This window comes from Microcaecilia unicolor, chromosome 1 (genome assembly GCF_901765095.1).
Source record: "Microcaecilia unicolor chromosome 1, aMicUni1.1, whole genome shotgun sequence".
NCBI lineage: Eukaryota > Metazoa > Chordata > Amphibia > Gymnophiona > Siphonopidae > Microcaecilia > Microcaecilia unicolor.
In genome coordinates this window covers 498,574,204-498,592,863 of record NC_044031.1, presented here as the reverse complement: position 1 = coordinate 498,592,863, position 18,660 = coordinate 498,574,204, and the positions used below count along the sequence as shown (strand labels likewise).

Sequence of the window (18,660 nt, the reverse complement as noted above, 5' to 3'; positions counted from 1 at the left end):
CCAGGTTTGAGAACCACTGTCCTAGACTTTAACTGTCCTGAACATTGTCAACCATGAGTAATATGCTGTCAGACATTGATGTTGAGGTCAGTGCCTTGAATGGCTAAGGTTTTTATTTTATGGGTAGAGCTTAGCAGGTACAGGGATCATCTCTCTCTCCTGTCCTATGTAACATCTACCTTAGGGCATTCACTGAAATCATCAACAAATTTAGCCAGTCTTCATGTTGCTAGGGTAGGAGAGAGAACTGGCCTTTATCTCTTTAATGCACGTTTGGCAGAAATCTGGTGCTGGGTCTCCAGGAATAAGCTTAAGCTGACCCCAACAAAAATAGAAGTTCTACTTGTGGTTGAAGGAAAACTGAGATTAAACAGGGTTTCCCTGTTCTTAATAACTGAGGTGTGAAGCCTAGGTATCACTCCAAGCTATATAGCTTCTCAAATATAACCTCAGTTGACAAGAGAGCTTTTTGCAATTTCAGTATGCATGACAGATAATTGTCGGTTTTGCAGACCTGACTATCCTTCTTCATATGGGATTTCTGCTAAAACATTTACACTATATTTGATGAAATCAAATGCTAGAACCTAGATACTATCCAGCTATGAGTACTGAAAACAGATCAGTGCAAATTGTCAAGGATTTACAATGACTAATGGTATCCCTCTGGGCTCAGTTCAAGACCCTGTGCATTTCTTTGAGATCATTAAAAAGACCGGTTTCTTCATTATCTGAAAGATTGTCTTAGTTTTTATTAACCTACATTCTCCTTAAAGTTGGAAAGTGAAGAATTTCTCCAAATTTGGGGATGTTGGGTATGTGTGGCCTAAGTTGTTATCTCTAATATTATAATTGAATGATTAGTATAAAGGATCTGTCCTGCCTTAGTGAAAAAGTGTAGCAGAGAAGAATTTTGGTCATAATGTATTGCATTTTTGAAAATATTTTACTGATATTTTGCAATATATTTGCTATTCTATTATTTGTGTTTTCAAAATACTTTGGGCCGAACTGTGTTCAAGGAAGGCAATACAGAAATGTAAGGGATGGATGTTCAATGAGATTTAGTTTGTGCTCACATTTACATGTGTGTTATGTACATAGATATTTAATGTGCATGTGTGCATACATGCTGGTAAATGCCAATTTTCTGCCTAGACATTATTCTGCAAATACCTTACCTAGTGCGTATTTGCAATGGGGATGTACACAGGGAAGGGGAGAGCATAATATATACACAGTCTCTGAGATATTCCACTCTTATTCTCATTCCAGAGACAAGCCCAATTTTCTCTATTTCCTCTATTATACTGAGTGTTGCAGATGTGAATGAATTTCCTTCAAAGCAATGGATTACCACAAAGGGCAGCAGCACTCTAAAGTTCATGTTAGGTTCCATTTACAGCTTAGGTTTTAGCTGCTCTACTGTAAGTTTCAGGAAAGTTGAGACCCTAGTTCAGGTCCTTAATAGTTAGGATCTGTTGAAATGTCCTTGAATCCTCTGGAATCCTGTAGATGTAATAGATGGTAGAAGACCTTCAGCCTTTTAGATGATCCTGGACCACTAATATGTATGGCCAAGTTGCCTTGCTGGAACTCAAGCTATAACCCGGGCTCTCTTTTTCCTCTCTGTAAAAGAAGGGAAGTAGAGGATTCATCATGCTCTCAACCATCTAACTAGAGCAGCAATTTAAGTGATTCTGACGCCTGTATACTTCAGTATCACTCCTTGGTCTCTGTCCCCTGCCAGCTTGAGTTGCTTGGTAGATGGCTGTTTGTTTAAGATCAGTATTGTCCAGGCCTAGATGTTAAGGATCTTTCCTAATGATGAAGGTTCTCCTAGCTTTTCTCAGCATCTGCCACTTTCTGGAAGAGGTCAGAAGGTTCACTGGACAAACAAGACACTGCTTGCCTACCAATGAGGTCAGACAGGAGCTATTATTCCACTGGTTAAGGTAGTGGCACTGTGAATCTGTACCATGATATATAGCCAAAGAGAGAGAATGTATGCAGATAGAGAATGAAAAGTAGTTCTTAATCACAATGACTAGTTGCTTAAGTTATCAAGTAGATTCTCTTAAACAGCAAGTCCAACAGCAGGTAGCCCAAGAAAATCAGATGCAGACCCAAATTTCAGCCTTAGAAATACAAGCCAGCCAGGTTCCCGGTTTGAAGCATTTAGTCAGAGAGTTATCACTGCAGACTCCCACTCTAGGTGAAGAGCATGCACATTGTCACAGGGAGATACAAACCTTAAAACAAAAGCTACAAATCTAAGCAGGCATCCCTTACTGACAGGTTCTGAGCAAATACTTCTGCAACTGCAGTATGGTTGTGAAATATTGTTTCATCTGCGAGTTGTCTTCAGCTTGAATCCCTCATTAAAGATGTGAAAGGGCTGAGAGAGGAGGTGACAAGGTTGAGAAGCATCCGCAAAAAAGAGAAATACATCGATGAAATGCTTCATGAAGCATCAAAGATTTCCAGCAGTGGGGAAGAAGAAGCTGTGCAGAAAAATGATGACTTTTTAACCATTTTTCTAATTTTATCAAAGTCCTTTCAAAAATTAAATGCTGCTACAGTAGCGTTACGTTTTGTCGGTTCTTGGACCGGTTGCTCCAAGAGGCAGTCGTTTATTATATCTAGGAATTTTACCTCCGTAGTTCTCCCTGATTTAACATTTATCCAGTCAATATTGAAATCGCCCATTATTATACTGTTGTCCAATTTACCAGCTTTTCTAATTTATTTAAACATTTCTTCATCTGTCCGTTCTGTCCTGGCGGATAGTAGTACAGCCATACCAGAATACTCCTTCCCTTATAAGTACATAAGTATTGCCATATTGGGACAGACTGAAGGTCCATCAAGTCCAGCATCCTGTTTCCAACAGTGGCCAATCCAGGTCACAAGTACCTGTCAAGATCCCAAAAAAGTACAATACATTTTATGCTGCTTATCCTAGAAAAATACACAACTAGAAAATGGATGGAGCACACCCTGCTGTATGTATCATTATATAATTAAATGGAAGTGTCTCATACAGTCACTAAAGCACCATAGCAGTGTGCTGTATCAAAGCATACGCTTATGTGACATTTTTTAATCACAGACAACCTCCAACCTCCGATAGTGCAAATAATTGCTTAATAAGTGCCCTTAAAATCTTAATACTTCCTAATATTAATGTCCAAGTGAAAAAAATCCAATAGGAAAAAAATTTTTTTGTTGTTTTTTAAAGCACTATCGGTATACATAAATCTAGACTGCCCAACTTGACATTTCATTCTTTAGATTGTAAACTCATTTGAGCAGGGACCGTCTTTCTTTGTGTATTTTGTACAGCGCTGCGTAACCCTAGTAGCGCTCTAGAAATGTTAAGTAGTAGTAGTAGTAGTAGTATACAAAAAGCTTAAATATATATAGGCAGGAAAACACACTTATCTTGATATTAGAGATTCTGAAATCTTGTTGTGGTTTAAACATCCTGCATTTTCAATTCTCATTAATCATCGCTCTGTTCTAGTCCCGGTATATGCCAAGTCCCGACAGGAGCCTGTTTCGCACTTCAATGCTTTGTCAAGGAACACCTTTACATATACTTCAATAGCAACCGGCAACGGCAGAGAACCTATATGTTTTCCTGCCTATATATATTTTTAAGCTTTATGTATACCGATAGTGCTTAAAAAAACAACAAAAATTTTTTTTTCCTATTGGATTTTTTTCACTTGGACATTAATATTAGGAAGTATTAAGATTTTGAGGGCACTTATTAAGCAATTATTTGCACTGTTGGAGGTTGTCTATGATTAAAAAATGTCACATAAGCGTATGCTTTGATACAGCACACTGCTATGGTGCTTTAGTGACTGTATGAGACACTTCCATTTAATTATATAATGATACATACAGCAGGGTGTGCTCCATCCATTTTCTAGTTGTGTATGTTTCAATAAAATTAGGCTGGAGCGGTGCCATTTTCCTAATTTTTGATTATCCTAGAAATAAGCAGTGGATATTCACCAAGTCCATTTTAATAATGGTCTATGGACTTTTCCTTTAAGAAGCCATCCATTCCTTTTTTTTTAAACCCTGCTAAGCTAACTGCTTTTACTACCGTCTCTGGCAACGAATTCGAGTTTAATTGCACGTTTTAAATTTACTTTGTATCTTCGTTGCATGCCCCTAGTCCTAGTATTTTTGAAAAGAGTAAACAAGCTATTCACGTCTGTTTCACTCTAGTCATTATTTTATAGACCTCTATTATATCACACCTCAGCCAGCTTTTTTTTCTCCAAGCTGAAGAGCCCTAGCCACTTTAGCCTTTCCTCATATGGAAGGCGTCCCATCCTCTTTATCATTTTCATCGCCCTTCTCTGTACCTTTTCTAATTCCACTGTATCTTTAAGATGTGGTGACCAGAATTGAACACAATATTCGAGGTGCAGTCGCACCATGGAGCGATACAAAGGCATTCTAACATCTTCATTTTTGTTCTTCATTCTTTTCCTAATGCCTAACATTCTATTTGCTTTCTTAAAGGCCCTTTTACTAAGCCGCATAAGTGCCTACACGCACCCAACGTGCATCAGTTTGGAGTTATTGTCTAGCTACCATGTGGCCCTTGCTGTAATTTCATTTTTGATGCGCATCAGAATTTTTATTTTCTGGTGCATGATGGAAACCAAGCAGTAATCATCATTCTACACACGTAGACTATTACCTCACGGTTAATACGTGAGACCTTACCGCTAAGTCAATGGCTGGCAGTAAGGTCTCAGACCTAAAATGGATGTACGTTGATTTTTATTTTGTCGCACATCCATTTTCGGCAAAAATTTTTAAAAGGACTTTTTTACAGGTGCTCTGAAAAATGGATCTGTGTATGTCCAAAACATGCACCTACACTAGCGCAGCCCATTTTTCGGCACACCTTAGTGAAAGGACCCCTTAGGCGCTGCCGCACACTGAGCAGAGGATTTCAACGTATTATCAATGATGACGCCTAGATCCCTTTTCTGGTCGGTGACTCCTAATGTGGAACCTTGCATTACGTAGCTATAATTCGGGTTCCTTTTTCCCCACATGCATCACTTTGCACTTGCTCACATTAAACGTCATCTGCCATTTAGACGCCCAATCTCCCAGTCTCATAAGGTCCTCTTGTAATTTTCACAATCCTCCTGCGATTAAACGACTTTGAATATCTTTGTGTCGTCAGCAAATATTAATTACCTCACTAGTTACTCCCATCTCTAGGTCATTTATAAATGTTAAAAAGCAGCGGTCCCAGCACAGACCCCTGGGGAACCCCACTAACTATCCTTCTCCATTGAGAATATTGACCATTTAACCCTACTTTGTTTTCTATCTTTTAACCAGTTTTTAATCCACAATAGGACAGTACCTCCTATCCCATGACTCTCCAATTTCCTCTGGAGTCTTTCATGAGGTACTTTGTCAAACGCCTTTTGAAAATCCAGATACACAATATCAACCGGCTCACCTTTATCCACGTTTGTTCACTCCTTCAAAGAAATGTAATAGATTGGTAAGGCAAGATTTCCTTTCACTAAATCCATGTTGGCTTTGTCTCATGAATCCATACTTTTGAATATGCTCTGTAATTTTGTTCTTTATACTAGTCTCTACCATTTTACCCGGCACCGACATCACTCACCGGTCTATAATTTCCAGGAGCTCCTCTGGAACCTTTTTTTTTTTTTTTTTTTTAAATTGATGTTACATTGGCCACCCTCCAATCTTCTGGTACCACGTTTGATTTTAAAGATAAATTACATATTACAATAATTCCGCAAGTTCATTTTTCAATTCTATCAGTACTCTGGGGTGGATACCATCCAGTCCAGGAGATTTGCTACTCTTCAGTTTGTCAAATTGCACCATTACATCCTCCAGGTTTACAGAGATTTAATTCAGGGGTCCTTTTACTAAGGTGCGCTGAAAAATGGCCTGCGCTGGTGTAGATGTGTGTATTGGATGCATTCAGATCCATTTTTCAGTGCACCTGCAAAAAAGGCCTTTTGGGGGGGGGGGGGGGGGGGGCTGAAAATGGACATGTGGCAAAATAAAAATTGGTGCACGTCCATTTTGAGTCTGAGACTTAGCGGTAAGGTCTCACTTGTTAACCGGGCGGTAATAGTTTACTCACGTAGAATGACAATTACTGCCTGGTTTCCACTGCGCGTCGGAAAATAAAAATTATTTTCCAGCGTGTGTAGCAGACATGCATAAAATGAAATTACTGCCCGGGCCATGTGGTAGCTGGGTATAACTCCGAATTGACGTGTGTTGGGCATGCGTAGGCGCGTACACGGCTTAGTAAAAGGGCCTCTTGGTTTCTCTGATTCATCAGCTTTGAATACCATTTCTGGCACCGTATCACTCCCAAATCTTCCTCCGTGAAAACCGAACCAAAGAATTAATTTAATCTCTCCGCTATGGCTTTGTCTCCTCAGACTGCTCCTTTTACCCGTTGGTCATGTAGCAGTCCAACCAATTCTTGTGCTGGCTTCTTGCTTTTAATATACCTAAAAAATTTTTTTACTCTGTTTTTGCTTCCAACGCAATCTGTTTTTTTCAAAGTCCATCTTTGTCTTCCTTATCAGCACTTTGCATTTCACTTGACATTCCTTATGCTGTTTCTTATTTTCAGTCGGTTCCTTCATTCATTTTCTGAAGGGTTTTCTTTTAGCTCTAATAGCTTCCTTCTCCTGACTTTTTAACTATGCCAGCTGTTTGGCTTTCCTTCCTCCTTTTTTAATACACAGAATATATTTGACCTTGACTTCCAGAATGGTATTTTTGAACAGCATCCACGCCTGATGTAAATTTTTTGACCTTCGCAGCTGCTCCTCTTTTTTTTTTTTTTTTTTTTTTAATCACTGTTCTCATTTTATTAAGGTCTCTTTTTTTTAAAGTTAAGTGCTAGCGTATTGTATTTCCTGTGTGTACTTCATAGCTGATATCAAATCTGTTCATATTATGATCACTATTACCAAGCGGCCCTAGCTCCAGTACCTCCTGCACCAGATCATGCGCCCCACTGAGGACTAGGTCTAGAATTTTTCCTTATCTTATCGGCATCTTTACCAGCTGCTCCATAAAGCAGTTCTTGATTTCATCAAGGAATTTTACCTCCCTAGCATGCCTCGGTGTTACATTTACCCAGTCAATTTCGTGGTAAATGAAATCACCCATTATTATTGTGTTGCCCGGTTTGTTAGCCTCCCTAATTTCTGATAACATTTCTATATTCGTCTGTTCATCCTGGCCGTATGACGGTAGTACACTTCTATCACTATCCTTTTCCCCTTTACACATGGAATTTCAATGCATAGGGATTCCAAGATATGTTTTGTTTTCTGCAGCATTTTCAATCTGTTTGATTCAAGGCCCTCTTTTACATACGATGCTACCCCTTCACCAATTTGATCCACCCTATCACTATGATATAATTTGTACCCTGGTATGAGTGTCCCACTGGTTATCCTTTTTCCACCAGGTCTCAGAGATGCCTATTATATCTAATTTTTAATTTAGTGAATATATTCCAACTCTCCCATCTTATTTCTTAGGCTTCTGACATTCGCATATAGACATTTCAGACATGGAATTTCTATCCATAAGGATTCCTCAGTGCTGTTTCATGTAGAATGTTTATTTTGTTTTACTCAATGTTTGTTTTGTTTGACTCAATTTCCTCTTTATCATATAGCTCAACCACCCCTCCCAATTTGATCTACCCTATCATTACAATTTATCATTGTCCCATTGATTGTTCTCCTTCCACCAGGTCTCTGTTATATCTATCTCATCATTTAGTGCTATATACTCTTAACGCTCCCATCTTCTTTTTAGACTTCTTGCATTTATATAGAAACACTTCAAGTTGTGTTTTTTCTTGGATCTACAAGCTGCTTAGAAGTTGATTTGGACTGCTTTTCTTTCACCATTGTCGAAACCTCTGTTGGAATTCCCTAAATGTACTGTTTCAATAATATCCTTCAAGGATAGTCCACACCAAATCATGCGCCCCTGTGTGACTGTCAGCTCTCCACCCCCCCCCCCCCCCCCCCCCCCATTTTAGTTTAAAAGCTACTCTCTTTTTTTAAATGTTAGGGGCAGGCAGTCTGGTTCCATCTTTTTGGAATATACTCCCCCTTCCCAGAATGTTGCCCAGTTCCTAATAAATCTAAACCCCTCATCCCTACATCATTGTATCAACCATGTACTTAGACTTCAGTGCCCTGCCTGCCTCTTGGGTCCTGCACATGGGACAGGAACATTTCTGAAACTGCTACCCTGGAGGATCTAGATTTGAACTTTCTACCTCTAAGAGCCTAAATTTGACTTCCAGAACCTCCCTCCAACATTTTCATATGCCATTGGTACCCACATGAGCAAGACAGCTGGCTTCTCTCCATCAGTATCTAAAATCCTACCTAGGTGATGCATGAAGTGTGCCACTTTCGCACCAGGCAGGTAAGTGACCAGGTGATCCTCATGCCTAATGATCAATCACCAACCTCAACAGCTGTCCTAACCCTTCCGTCCTGTGCAGAAGCTCCTAGACACATCCTCAGTGTGAGAGGATATTGTATCCCATGATGGGCAGGTCCTGGCTATAGGATTACTTCCTATTTCACTGGGGTGATACTCTCCTTTTAGGAGACTTCCTTCCTCCAAGGCAGCACTTCGGCTGCCAGACTGGAAGTGGGACTTACCTATAACATCCCCGTAGGTCTCCGCTATGGACCTCTCTGTCTTCCTCAGCTCCTCCAAGTCTTCTGATCATCACTGTGATCATGATTGTCTTCTGGGTCTCTGTTAGGTCTGAGTCCAGTTTCTTGGTGGATCAAAGCTCACCAGTGAGATAGGCCTGAAGCATGTTCTTTTGTATCTGAGCACCAAGACAAATATTCTCAAAGGTGGACTTTGTGGCCAGGAATGTCACAGGCCATCTTTGAACACTTGTCATACATTGTATGATGATTAGGGATAAGTTGTGTTTTCTCTAGAAGCATAATCTGAAGCCATTGCCTTTCTATTCTTACATTGGTAGTAAAATAGATGAGGCAAAATCAAATAAAGCAGTTTTTTTCTGTAGAGAAATGATGCCCATAAAGAAGAAAAAAAGGGTTTGGCCAGGCAAGACTAGCAGATGCATAGCACTGTAAGGAAAAACAAAATGCCTATCTGTGACACCTGTGACTTGTTGATTGCTTTCTTAAGAGAATAGTTCTGTCATGGTGCAGAACCTCATTAGTTCCCCTCCTCCCAACCCTGTTTTTTTTATCATATTGTTTGACTGGCTTTTTCCTTAGTTTTATGAATTACAATTTGATTTTAAGTGAAACAAAACACAAACTCCAAGAGAACCTACAGTTTCCATCCCCTTTTTATCCTATGTGACGTATATTCAGCACTGGGGAGAAATCTGAGAAGGGAGACAGTTTGATGGCTTGATCACCTTACCCTTTATTTCTCTCCTTCCTCTTTAGAGAATCATGTTACAGAGCACACAGTGGAGAGCTACATGTTACAGTGGCAGAAGGGACATCTTTCAAATTACGAATACCTCCTTCACCTCAACAACCTGGCAGACAGGAGCTGTAATGACCTCTCACAGTACCCTGTGTTTCCATGGATAATAGCGGATTACACTAGTTCAGAACTTGGTAACACGCTTTTCTAATTTCATATCATTAAGGTAGGGAGGAATACTCCTCCACTATTTTTAGATGACTGAGACCAAATCACGTTACTTTGCTGTGTCAGTCCAAGAAGCTTGTTTTAAATGGCAATAATATTATAAGCATAATTCATCATTATGCCCTTCAAAGCTGCATTGTTCATATTTATCCATGCTGAAAGTTGCCTACATGTGTGTTTCTGAACTGCTATGACTGTAAACAGTGTTGGTATGTTAATTGGAGGAAAACTATTACAGGAATGCAAATTATTATTGAAGACAATAAGGCTCAAAGGATAAGAGTAGCTGGTTAATACAGGAAAACTTCTCTATATCCCTTGTTCTACTTGATGTTACTAACCATAGTACGATGAATCTTATTAATGTGATTTGTCACCAGACAGAATGGCAGATCCTGTTTTTTTTTTTTTTTTCTTTTATAGCCAGCAATATGGTACTTGCAGCTGCTCTGGGTTTCCCCTATTTTAGAATTCTCTTCTCTCCTTATCTATTAGACTATCTATTCTAGTCGGACAGACCACAGCTCCTTGAACCTGGTACTTGTACACTGAGTCTGACACATCAGGTATTACTATTGCACAATGGCTAGGGCTCCGCCCCTAACAGCAGCATTGCAAGCCCCAGTAGCAGGTGCATCATTGCCTTATTTTCATGTGAAATTCCCTGCTTACATGTGCAAGGAACATAAATAGAAAATATCACCTGTCCCACAGTGAAGGTGTGCAGTGTCTTATAGGTATTTGTCTACATTTTGTTAATCGCTCTTCTAAACTGTGCCTAGAAATTTACCATATAAATTGCCAAATAAAGAAAACTTTGTCAGCTCATCTTTCCAAACAAACTGCATCCTCATTATATATACACCCATAGTATCTCCCAAACTTTGTATATACCAAAGTCATCTAAACTAATACTCATAAAACAGCACCGGTCATTAATACAGCAATCCTAGCACGTGTAACTCTAATTTTCTACCAACTAGTATCTTGGTCTTCTCTCCCAGTCCTTTGAGGTTGGCCAACATGTCAGTTTTTTTCAGGATATCCCTAATGAATGTGCATGAGAGAGAGATCTGCATACAATGGTAGTAGTAGGCATGTGAAGCTCTATCATTTAGTCATTAGAGCTACTGTATCCTGAAAACGTGACCCGTCCTCAAGAACTGGGAGTGATGAACAAGGAATTAATACATCAATTGTACCCCTGGGACAAATTAATCCTAGAATTACAGTGCACTCCATTTAAATGCACGTTGGATAAGCGCATGCTTTGTTCAACTGCATGCCGTACTTTGGTCCTGTTTATGGCACCATCAATTTCTATGGGGACAAACTTCGGTTTAGCGCACCACTGATAAGTGCAAGATTCGCTTGTATGCATGGTTTAAGACCGCTGCTCTGCAGGAAAGACTCCGCATAAGCGCAAGCGCGGAATATGGAAGCCGATTGGCACGTGACAAAGGGGCGATAAATTTGAAATCTCATTGGTTAACTGCCACAGGCAGAATAAGCAAAAGGAAGTTGTTAGTGTACACTGGAGTCGTCGTCATCGCACAACTGTAAGACTTTAACACTGGCTGAACGAATAGAAGTTCTTAAAAAAAATTAGAAAACAAAGTCAAGCATCTATTGCTAAAGAATATGGTGTCAATCCCAGTCAAATTTCACATATCTTGAAGCAGAAAGATCAGCTTCTGGAAGACTGGCAAAACAATACAAATCCACACAAACGTAAACGGGCATGAAAAGCTGAGGATGTAGAAGATGCTCTTCTTCGGTGGTTTTCTCAAGTCAGGAGCAGACAGTTTCCTGTCAGTGGTCCACTGCTTATGGAGAAAGCTAATCAGCTAGCTGAAAGTCTTGGACTAACTGAATTCAAAGCCACTGTTGGATGGTTGGAAAGATGGAAGGAGAGGAACAACATTAAATTCAAGAAACAGCATGGTGAGAAACAAGACGCTGATGACTTTGGTGCTGAAAATTGGGTGTTTCAGTTCTTCCTACCATCTTGAACGAGCTTGCACCTCGTGACATTTTCAATGCTGACGAAAACGGTCTCTACTGGCAAGTGATTCCTGATGGAACACTTGCATTCAAACAAGTCGAAACTACAGGAAGTAAAATGTCGAAGGACCAACTGATGATCCTCCTTTGCTGCAATATGGATGGGAGTGAGAAATTGGAACCACTTGTCATTGGAAAGAGCAAACAGCCCCGTTGCTTCAAGAATGTTAAGCAACTTCCTGTGTCATACGAGGTTAATGCAAGTTCATGGATGACTGGGGAAATTTGGAAGCAGTGGCTAAAGAAGTTAGACACTAGAATGCGGGCACAAAAGCATCAGATTTTGTTGCTTTGTGATAATTGTGGTGCACACAGTGATGATGTCAGGCTGTCTGTCAAGGTGGTCTTCCCGCCACCAAACACTATCTCTGATCCAACCTATAGATCAGGACATAATAGCCAATTTCAAACAACATTATCAGGCTCTTGTGCTACGTCGTCTGATGAGCGTTATGGATGACCAGACTGGCAAGGATAAACGTGCTGTTGAACTGGCTCATAATCTATCACTGTTGGATTCCCTACATATGCAGAAAGAAGCCTGGAATCATGTTACACAGGCAACCATTGTGAACTGCTACAAGCGGACAAGCTTTAAGGATGTGGAGAGTAACGAAACAGATGCAGCTGTTGCAAATGCGTCAGATGAACAGGCTATTGACATCCCAGCCGGTGTTACTGAAGAGGATTTTCATCACTACGTAGCTGTTGATTACGATCTACAAACAGCTGACGACAGCGCTGAAGTCGAGATATGCACCTACATGCAGGCAACGGCTGATGAAGCAGATGATGAAATGAGCAGCGAGGCACATACTGACGAAATTCAGCAACCTGTCACTTTTGCAAGAGCGCTGGAGAGTCAACACCGTGCGGGCCTATCTGGAGGCCACTGGATGTCAGTTCTATGACAGTTTTTACCGTCTGGCAGATGTAGTCTATGTAACTCACAGACACAATAGTGTACAGAGGACTATGACTGATTACTTCAAGTAAGCCTAAGTCAACGGAGACTGTATACTGTATATATAATACAGTACTGTACATATGTTTATCAGATGTCAAGCTTCTGTGGGTCACAACGGTTAAGTGCATGCTTGTTAACTGCATGTATTTCTTTGGTCCCAGACCCTTGCACTTAAGCGGATTGCACTGTACTCTTGTCTAAATTTCACTCTACCAATCTTTTGTTTCCTATCCATGCAACACCTTCCTCCTTTAGTGAGAACGGGCACTGTCTGATATATTCTCTTAATGAAAGGTCTGTCTGAACAGCCATGTCTACACCTCTGTACGACACTGGATGTAGTACTACTGCCAGTTAATTTCCAGACATAGTCTGTTGTACAGTGTTGAAACAACCAATGAAAATGCTCTTTTCCTTGCAAACTTGCTACCAGATCTCCTCTTTTGATGGAATGTATAGAAGATCTCCCTGTCACAAATGTGAACTCTGTCCCAGCACACTAGAAGCTAAACTTTATTTTAGGACTCAAGCTGTTCTTTGTCAGGAAGAAAATTAAATATTCCCCAAAACCATAAGTCTGCGATAAGGAGGCTGATGACTTACAAAAGAAAAAGGGAAATAAAGCTAAAATTAAAACAGCGTACAATAGAACTAGTGAGGACACAACACAGCAGCTAGCAAGAAATAGGAACAGGCCCTAGGACCACTTTATCATTGAACTAAATTGAAACAGACAAACTTCACATTTTAATATTTAACTATATATTTACAGTTACTTAAGAAAAAATAATGCACTGATTTCCAGTACCCTTGGTTTCATAAAAACAAATTGTATGCCTCTTTTGAGTAGCTCTGGCTACATCAAAAACATTGTAATTTTTTAAGTTTTAAAATCAAAACCTGTGTTGAAAAAAAACATCTTAAGACCCAGTCACAGTCTGTTTCCAAAACAAATACAACAATCATTGTAGCTGAAGACACCTAAAGTTCTCTAGAACACTTGAAAACTAAGATCCAGACTGCCATTGGAAAATATTGCCTCAACTGCCAGAATAAACAGCAAAAACAAAAACACCAAAAGTTGTTCTGGACCACTGGAAAAGTTGATTAAACATGAACCTTGTTTCACTGGAATAATTTCCGTAGATATCTTCAATATATGGTTTTGCTGTAAAGCTTTTGATTGACTGATCTTCAGTTTTCATTGATCCTAAGCCATTTTGTAATCATATTTAATCCCTTACTCAACCTCTCAAAGTCCTTTGTTTTCTCATTAATAAGTGGGAAATTTTTAAGATTTGTGTGTTACTTGCTCTGGTTCTTGGGATCCTATTTTTTTTAATAAAGGCATGAGGGCAGCTTTGCTGCCTTTTATAAAACAGATAATACACACAGGGGACCCTTTTACTAAAGTTTAGCAAGCGCTAGTAGACATTAGCATGCACTAAGGGCCCTGTTTACAAAATCGTGCTAAGGATGCACTATCGTTTTTACGTGCGCTAAACGCTAGTCGCCCACAGGAACATATGGGCGACTCTCTAGCATTTAGCATGCACTAAAAATGCTAGCTCACCTTAGTAAACAGGGCCCTAAGTGTCGGACCCATAGGTATAAAATAGGACTTGCAGAATTTAGCAGGTAGCTATGTGTAAGACCAACTTGCATCCCAAAATAAGACTTCTCCAGCACATAACAATGCACCGTACATTAATCAGTGCAATAGTGCGGATAAAGCAGACCTTCAGCAGAGAGTCAGAATTGGGATTTGTCTGAAAACTCACTGTTACAAATCTCTCAGTATTCATTCATTCATTGGTCCAATTCAAAACAGAAATAAAGTAATTTGTATTCAGTTTTATCATTGAAGATCCATAGTGAAATCCTGGGTCCGCATAAAGTTTGTTTTCCCTCCTCTTCTGACGCGATCGTGTTTCAGAACAACCCTGCGTCAGGGAAAATCGATGCAAAACAAACTTTATAAAATAGGCATCTTTTTGGACATGGCACATAGGCATCCTGGTATAAAATTGCCCCTAAAGCTATACATGATTTGTAAATGTACTCTCTCATATGATGTTTGACATGTAGAGTTTCCCGGGTGATAGTGTATGAATTAAAAATAATCTGGGCTCTAGATAAATATTTTATACTCTATTTCTTATTTATATCTGATAATCAAGCCTACTGAAGTTCCCTGGAAGCTTCTAGGAAGACTGACTGGGAATTTATACTCTCATTTTCTAAGTAGTTTAGATAATATGAAAAGGTAATCTTTTGTGTAACACTGTATTCTGTTGTAATATATAATTTAGCAGAAATCACATTTCAAACTTCTAAATACTGTAGCTTGTTACTTGAACAACTTTGATTACTGTCTAGGAGAGAAACATGTTGGTTTCATGGTATAAGGATAAGGGAAAGGAGAGAACCTCTGCAAGATCAACAGGACATCCGAAAACAGCTGTGTTGGTCTAGAGAAGAAGAAAACCAAGGGTTCACATAAACTTTTATTGAGGAATGACCCTACTCGGCCAAGTTTTGGCAGTAGCTTTCATTAGTGGTCTACAAGCTGAAATTAAAAACAATTAAAATCATATGTGTATAAAAGAATAATAAAATATAATACAAATAAAACCAACACAAGTTCTTATGCAATATTCCTTTAATGAAAATAACAGAACTGCCTAGGTATACAATTTCTATTATACTAAATGCCATTACTGGTAATCTAGTGTGTTCACATGACTAATTGACCTTAATACTACCTAATATTAAAACATAACATTTAAAAAATGCACAAAGTGATTAAAGTAAAAGCTAACAGGGCTTATTCAGTAAGAAGAGATGTCCATCCAAAATGACTATACACTGTAAATGAAAAATCTAAAAAAAAAACAACCTCAAAGGGGAGCCCAAAGTAAATCTCCACACTCAAATGCTGCAAAACAAGAAATATTATCTTTTGGTTTATAATCAAAATTTAAAAAATATGTATCTCAGTGAGTGCAATTTGAGGTACTGTTCAGAATTTCTTGAGGAACGCAAATTCTTCTGCTGTTTACAATAGAAAATCTGCTGCAGGATTTTTTTTATTTTTTTTATTTTGACAGTTGTGGTTTGTAATGAAATCCTGCGTATTTGCAGATTTTTGCCACAAACTGTGATGTTTTTAAAGAAAGTTCAATGTTTGTCTTGAAAATCCACCATAACACTTGAATTTTATGAGAAATGGTTTGTTTATGCTCCAGATAATGCACATTCTTATGCCTTTGTAATGGAAAGTGAAAATAAATCTGGAGATCAATTAGGCCCTGTAGTACAGGGAAAACAGGATTACTAATTCAGCCACTGTCAGTGCATTCTCTAGTTTTTGCTGTACATGTTTCTCTTTAAATTCTGTTTATCTTTAATGTAACATGAATTTTTTCTTTTCTTACCAGATCTAACAAACTCTGAAACTTTTCGGGATTTCAGTAAACCGATTGGTGCTTTGAATAAGGAAAGGTTGGAGAGACTGTTGGTATGTTTAGTGCTTGTATTTTGTCAACAGATAAGGTACTGATAGTATATGCTTAACTGATATAAAATAACATTAGCAAAATGCTTCTTTCCCTCCTCCCCCCCCCCCCCCCCCCCAACAACAGAAAGCCTAATTTGTGTGCCAGGTATATGCATAAGTTACACCAGTTTTCTAAAAGTGAACTCTGGGTGCACTTTCCCTTTAAAGATTACTCCTGGAAAGTGCACACATTTCTGCCAGGACAAATTTTCTGACTTTGAGAATATTTTTATAAAGAATTTTCCATGTGTAAAGCCTGTAATACATGTAGGAAAGAACTTTTATAAGATTACACAACCTCGTGCGTACATACAGTATGCACATGAAAAATGTGTACCTACTTTTATATGGCCTTTGTGTAGATATTCCTAGGGATGTCGTTTGGGTAGAGCGGAGGTGGGTTGCGTTGTACACCCGTGTCATATAAAATATGACTGTTTGCACATATGTACACCTTCTTCTGATGTTACGAGTGGCCCTTTGTGCACTAAGAATGGTTCGGGGTGCCTGTTTCATAAAAGCACACAGGCACCTATGTTGACTTTATAAAATAGGTGTTTTTTTGGACTTGTATAACTTTTCTTATAAAATCCAGATTGATACATATATTATAAAGAATGTGCTTACAGTCTAAGGGGGCAATGCTATAACTTGGTACCTCCAGTGCCATGTACAGAGTGCCAGTTCTATAATGGCATTTGCAGGCCAAGATGCCATTATAGAATACTAATGCAAACATGAATTGGTGTACCAAAATGTAGGTACAACCATTTATGCCCGTTGTATGGCAGACACATCCATTTATGCCTAAGTGCACCATGCAAAGCGCGTAACTTATACTATTCTGTAAGTTATGCACATAAGTTGGAGATTTTCCCATAGGCCACTCATGCTCCACCCATGCTCTGACCACACATACACCACTTTACAGTTACACACTATCCCTTGGATTCTATATATGGTGCCCAGATTAATTAACAAGCCCTTAACATATTAGATGAAATAGCACCCTTACGAACAAGAACTTCACGTAGACACACAATGATACCTTGGTACAATGAAGATCTGAAAAAACTAAAAACACAAACGCGCATTGAAAAAAATAAGATGAACACACACTCAACGCATGGAAACAAACACAAAGTAAATATAAATACGCAGTAAGACAGACCAAAAGGTCATACTTCAAAACTAAAATAGGGCTGGATTACAAAATCACGATGAAACTATATCATCTTGTGAACAAACTACTGGATACAACACCGATCACCACAGCCAATACTGACCTCCCGTCTTCAGACAATCTTGCTAAATACTTCAACGGAAAAACTGTAAACCTCCAACGCTGTACCTCAGGATAGCACGGATATCGAAAACTTCAACGGATTAGACCCGACCCCTGGTGAATACCCAGCGGATCGAATCTGGTCAAAATTCACTCTTCTCACTGCTGATACAGTTACCCAGGCGATTAATAGGTACTCCAACAGCCACTGTCAATTGGATACCTGCCCCAGCTATCTAATAAAATCCACCCCCCACTGCTTAATAACAGACCTCACATCCCACCTAAACTTCATGCCTTCAACAAGGCATCTTCCCTAACGAAAAAGGCAACATCCTACTCACCCCAATACCAGTGCGTTCGACATGGTCAACCATAATATACTACTAAGACTCCTAGATTTCTTTGGAATCGGTGGATACACTCTCAAATGGATCAAGGGATTCCTAACCACCAGAACATATCAAGTGAAATCAAGTACAAACATATCACCTTGGAAACCATACTGCGGAGTACCGCAAGGATCACCATTATCATCGATCCTTTTCAACCTTGTGATGACCCCACTAGCCAAGGCCTTATCCACCCAAGGCCTTAACCCATTCATATATGCTGATGACGTTACAATATACATCCCATACAAACACGATCTGGCAGAAATTACCAATAAAATCAAGGTCAGCTTAAACATCATGAACTCGTGGGCAAATGCATTCCAACTAAAACTCAACACGGAAAAAACACATTGCCTCATCTCATCCCAACACAACCCATACAAACCCACAAACATTAACACCCCAGGTTGCACCCTCTCAATCTGACAGCCTGAAAATTCTCAGAGTAACAATTGGCCGGAACCTCACACTAGAGAACCAAGCGAAATCCACAATAAAGAAAATGTTTTCCTCAATGTGGAAACTTAAACACGTGAGACCATTCTTCCCGAGGGAAATATTTCACAACCTGATACAACCAATGGTACTAAGCCATGCAGACTATTGCAATGGAATTTATGCGGGCTGCAAAGAACAAATCATAAACTTCAGA

At 39.3% G+C, this 18,660-nt stretch overlaps 1 protein-coding gene across 1 annotated transcript in view; it reads left to right on the top strand.

Annotated features, from left to right (window-relative positions):
- The window catches only part of NSMAF (neutral sphingomyelinase activation associated factor), a 228,385-nt gene that overhangs the window by 131,127 nt on the left and 78,598 nt on the right, over positions 1-18,660 (top strand). The window contains exons 13-14 of the mRNA XM_030214777.1: positions 9,528-9,704; positions 16,210-16,289. Of these exons, the coding sequence (XP_030070637.1) occupies positions 9,528-9,704; positions 16,210-16,289 (257 nt within the window). The remainder of the gene's footprint in view (positions 1-9,527; positions 9,705-16,209; positions 16,290-18,660) is intronic.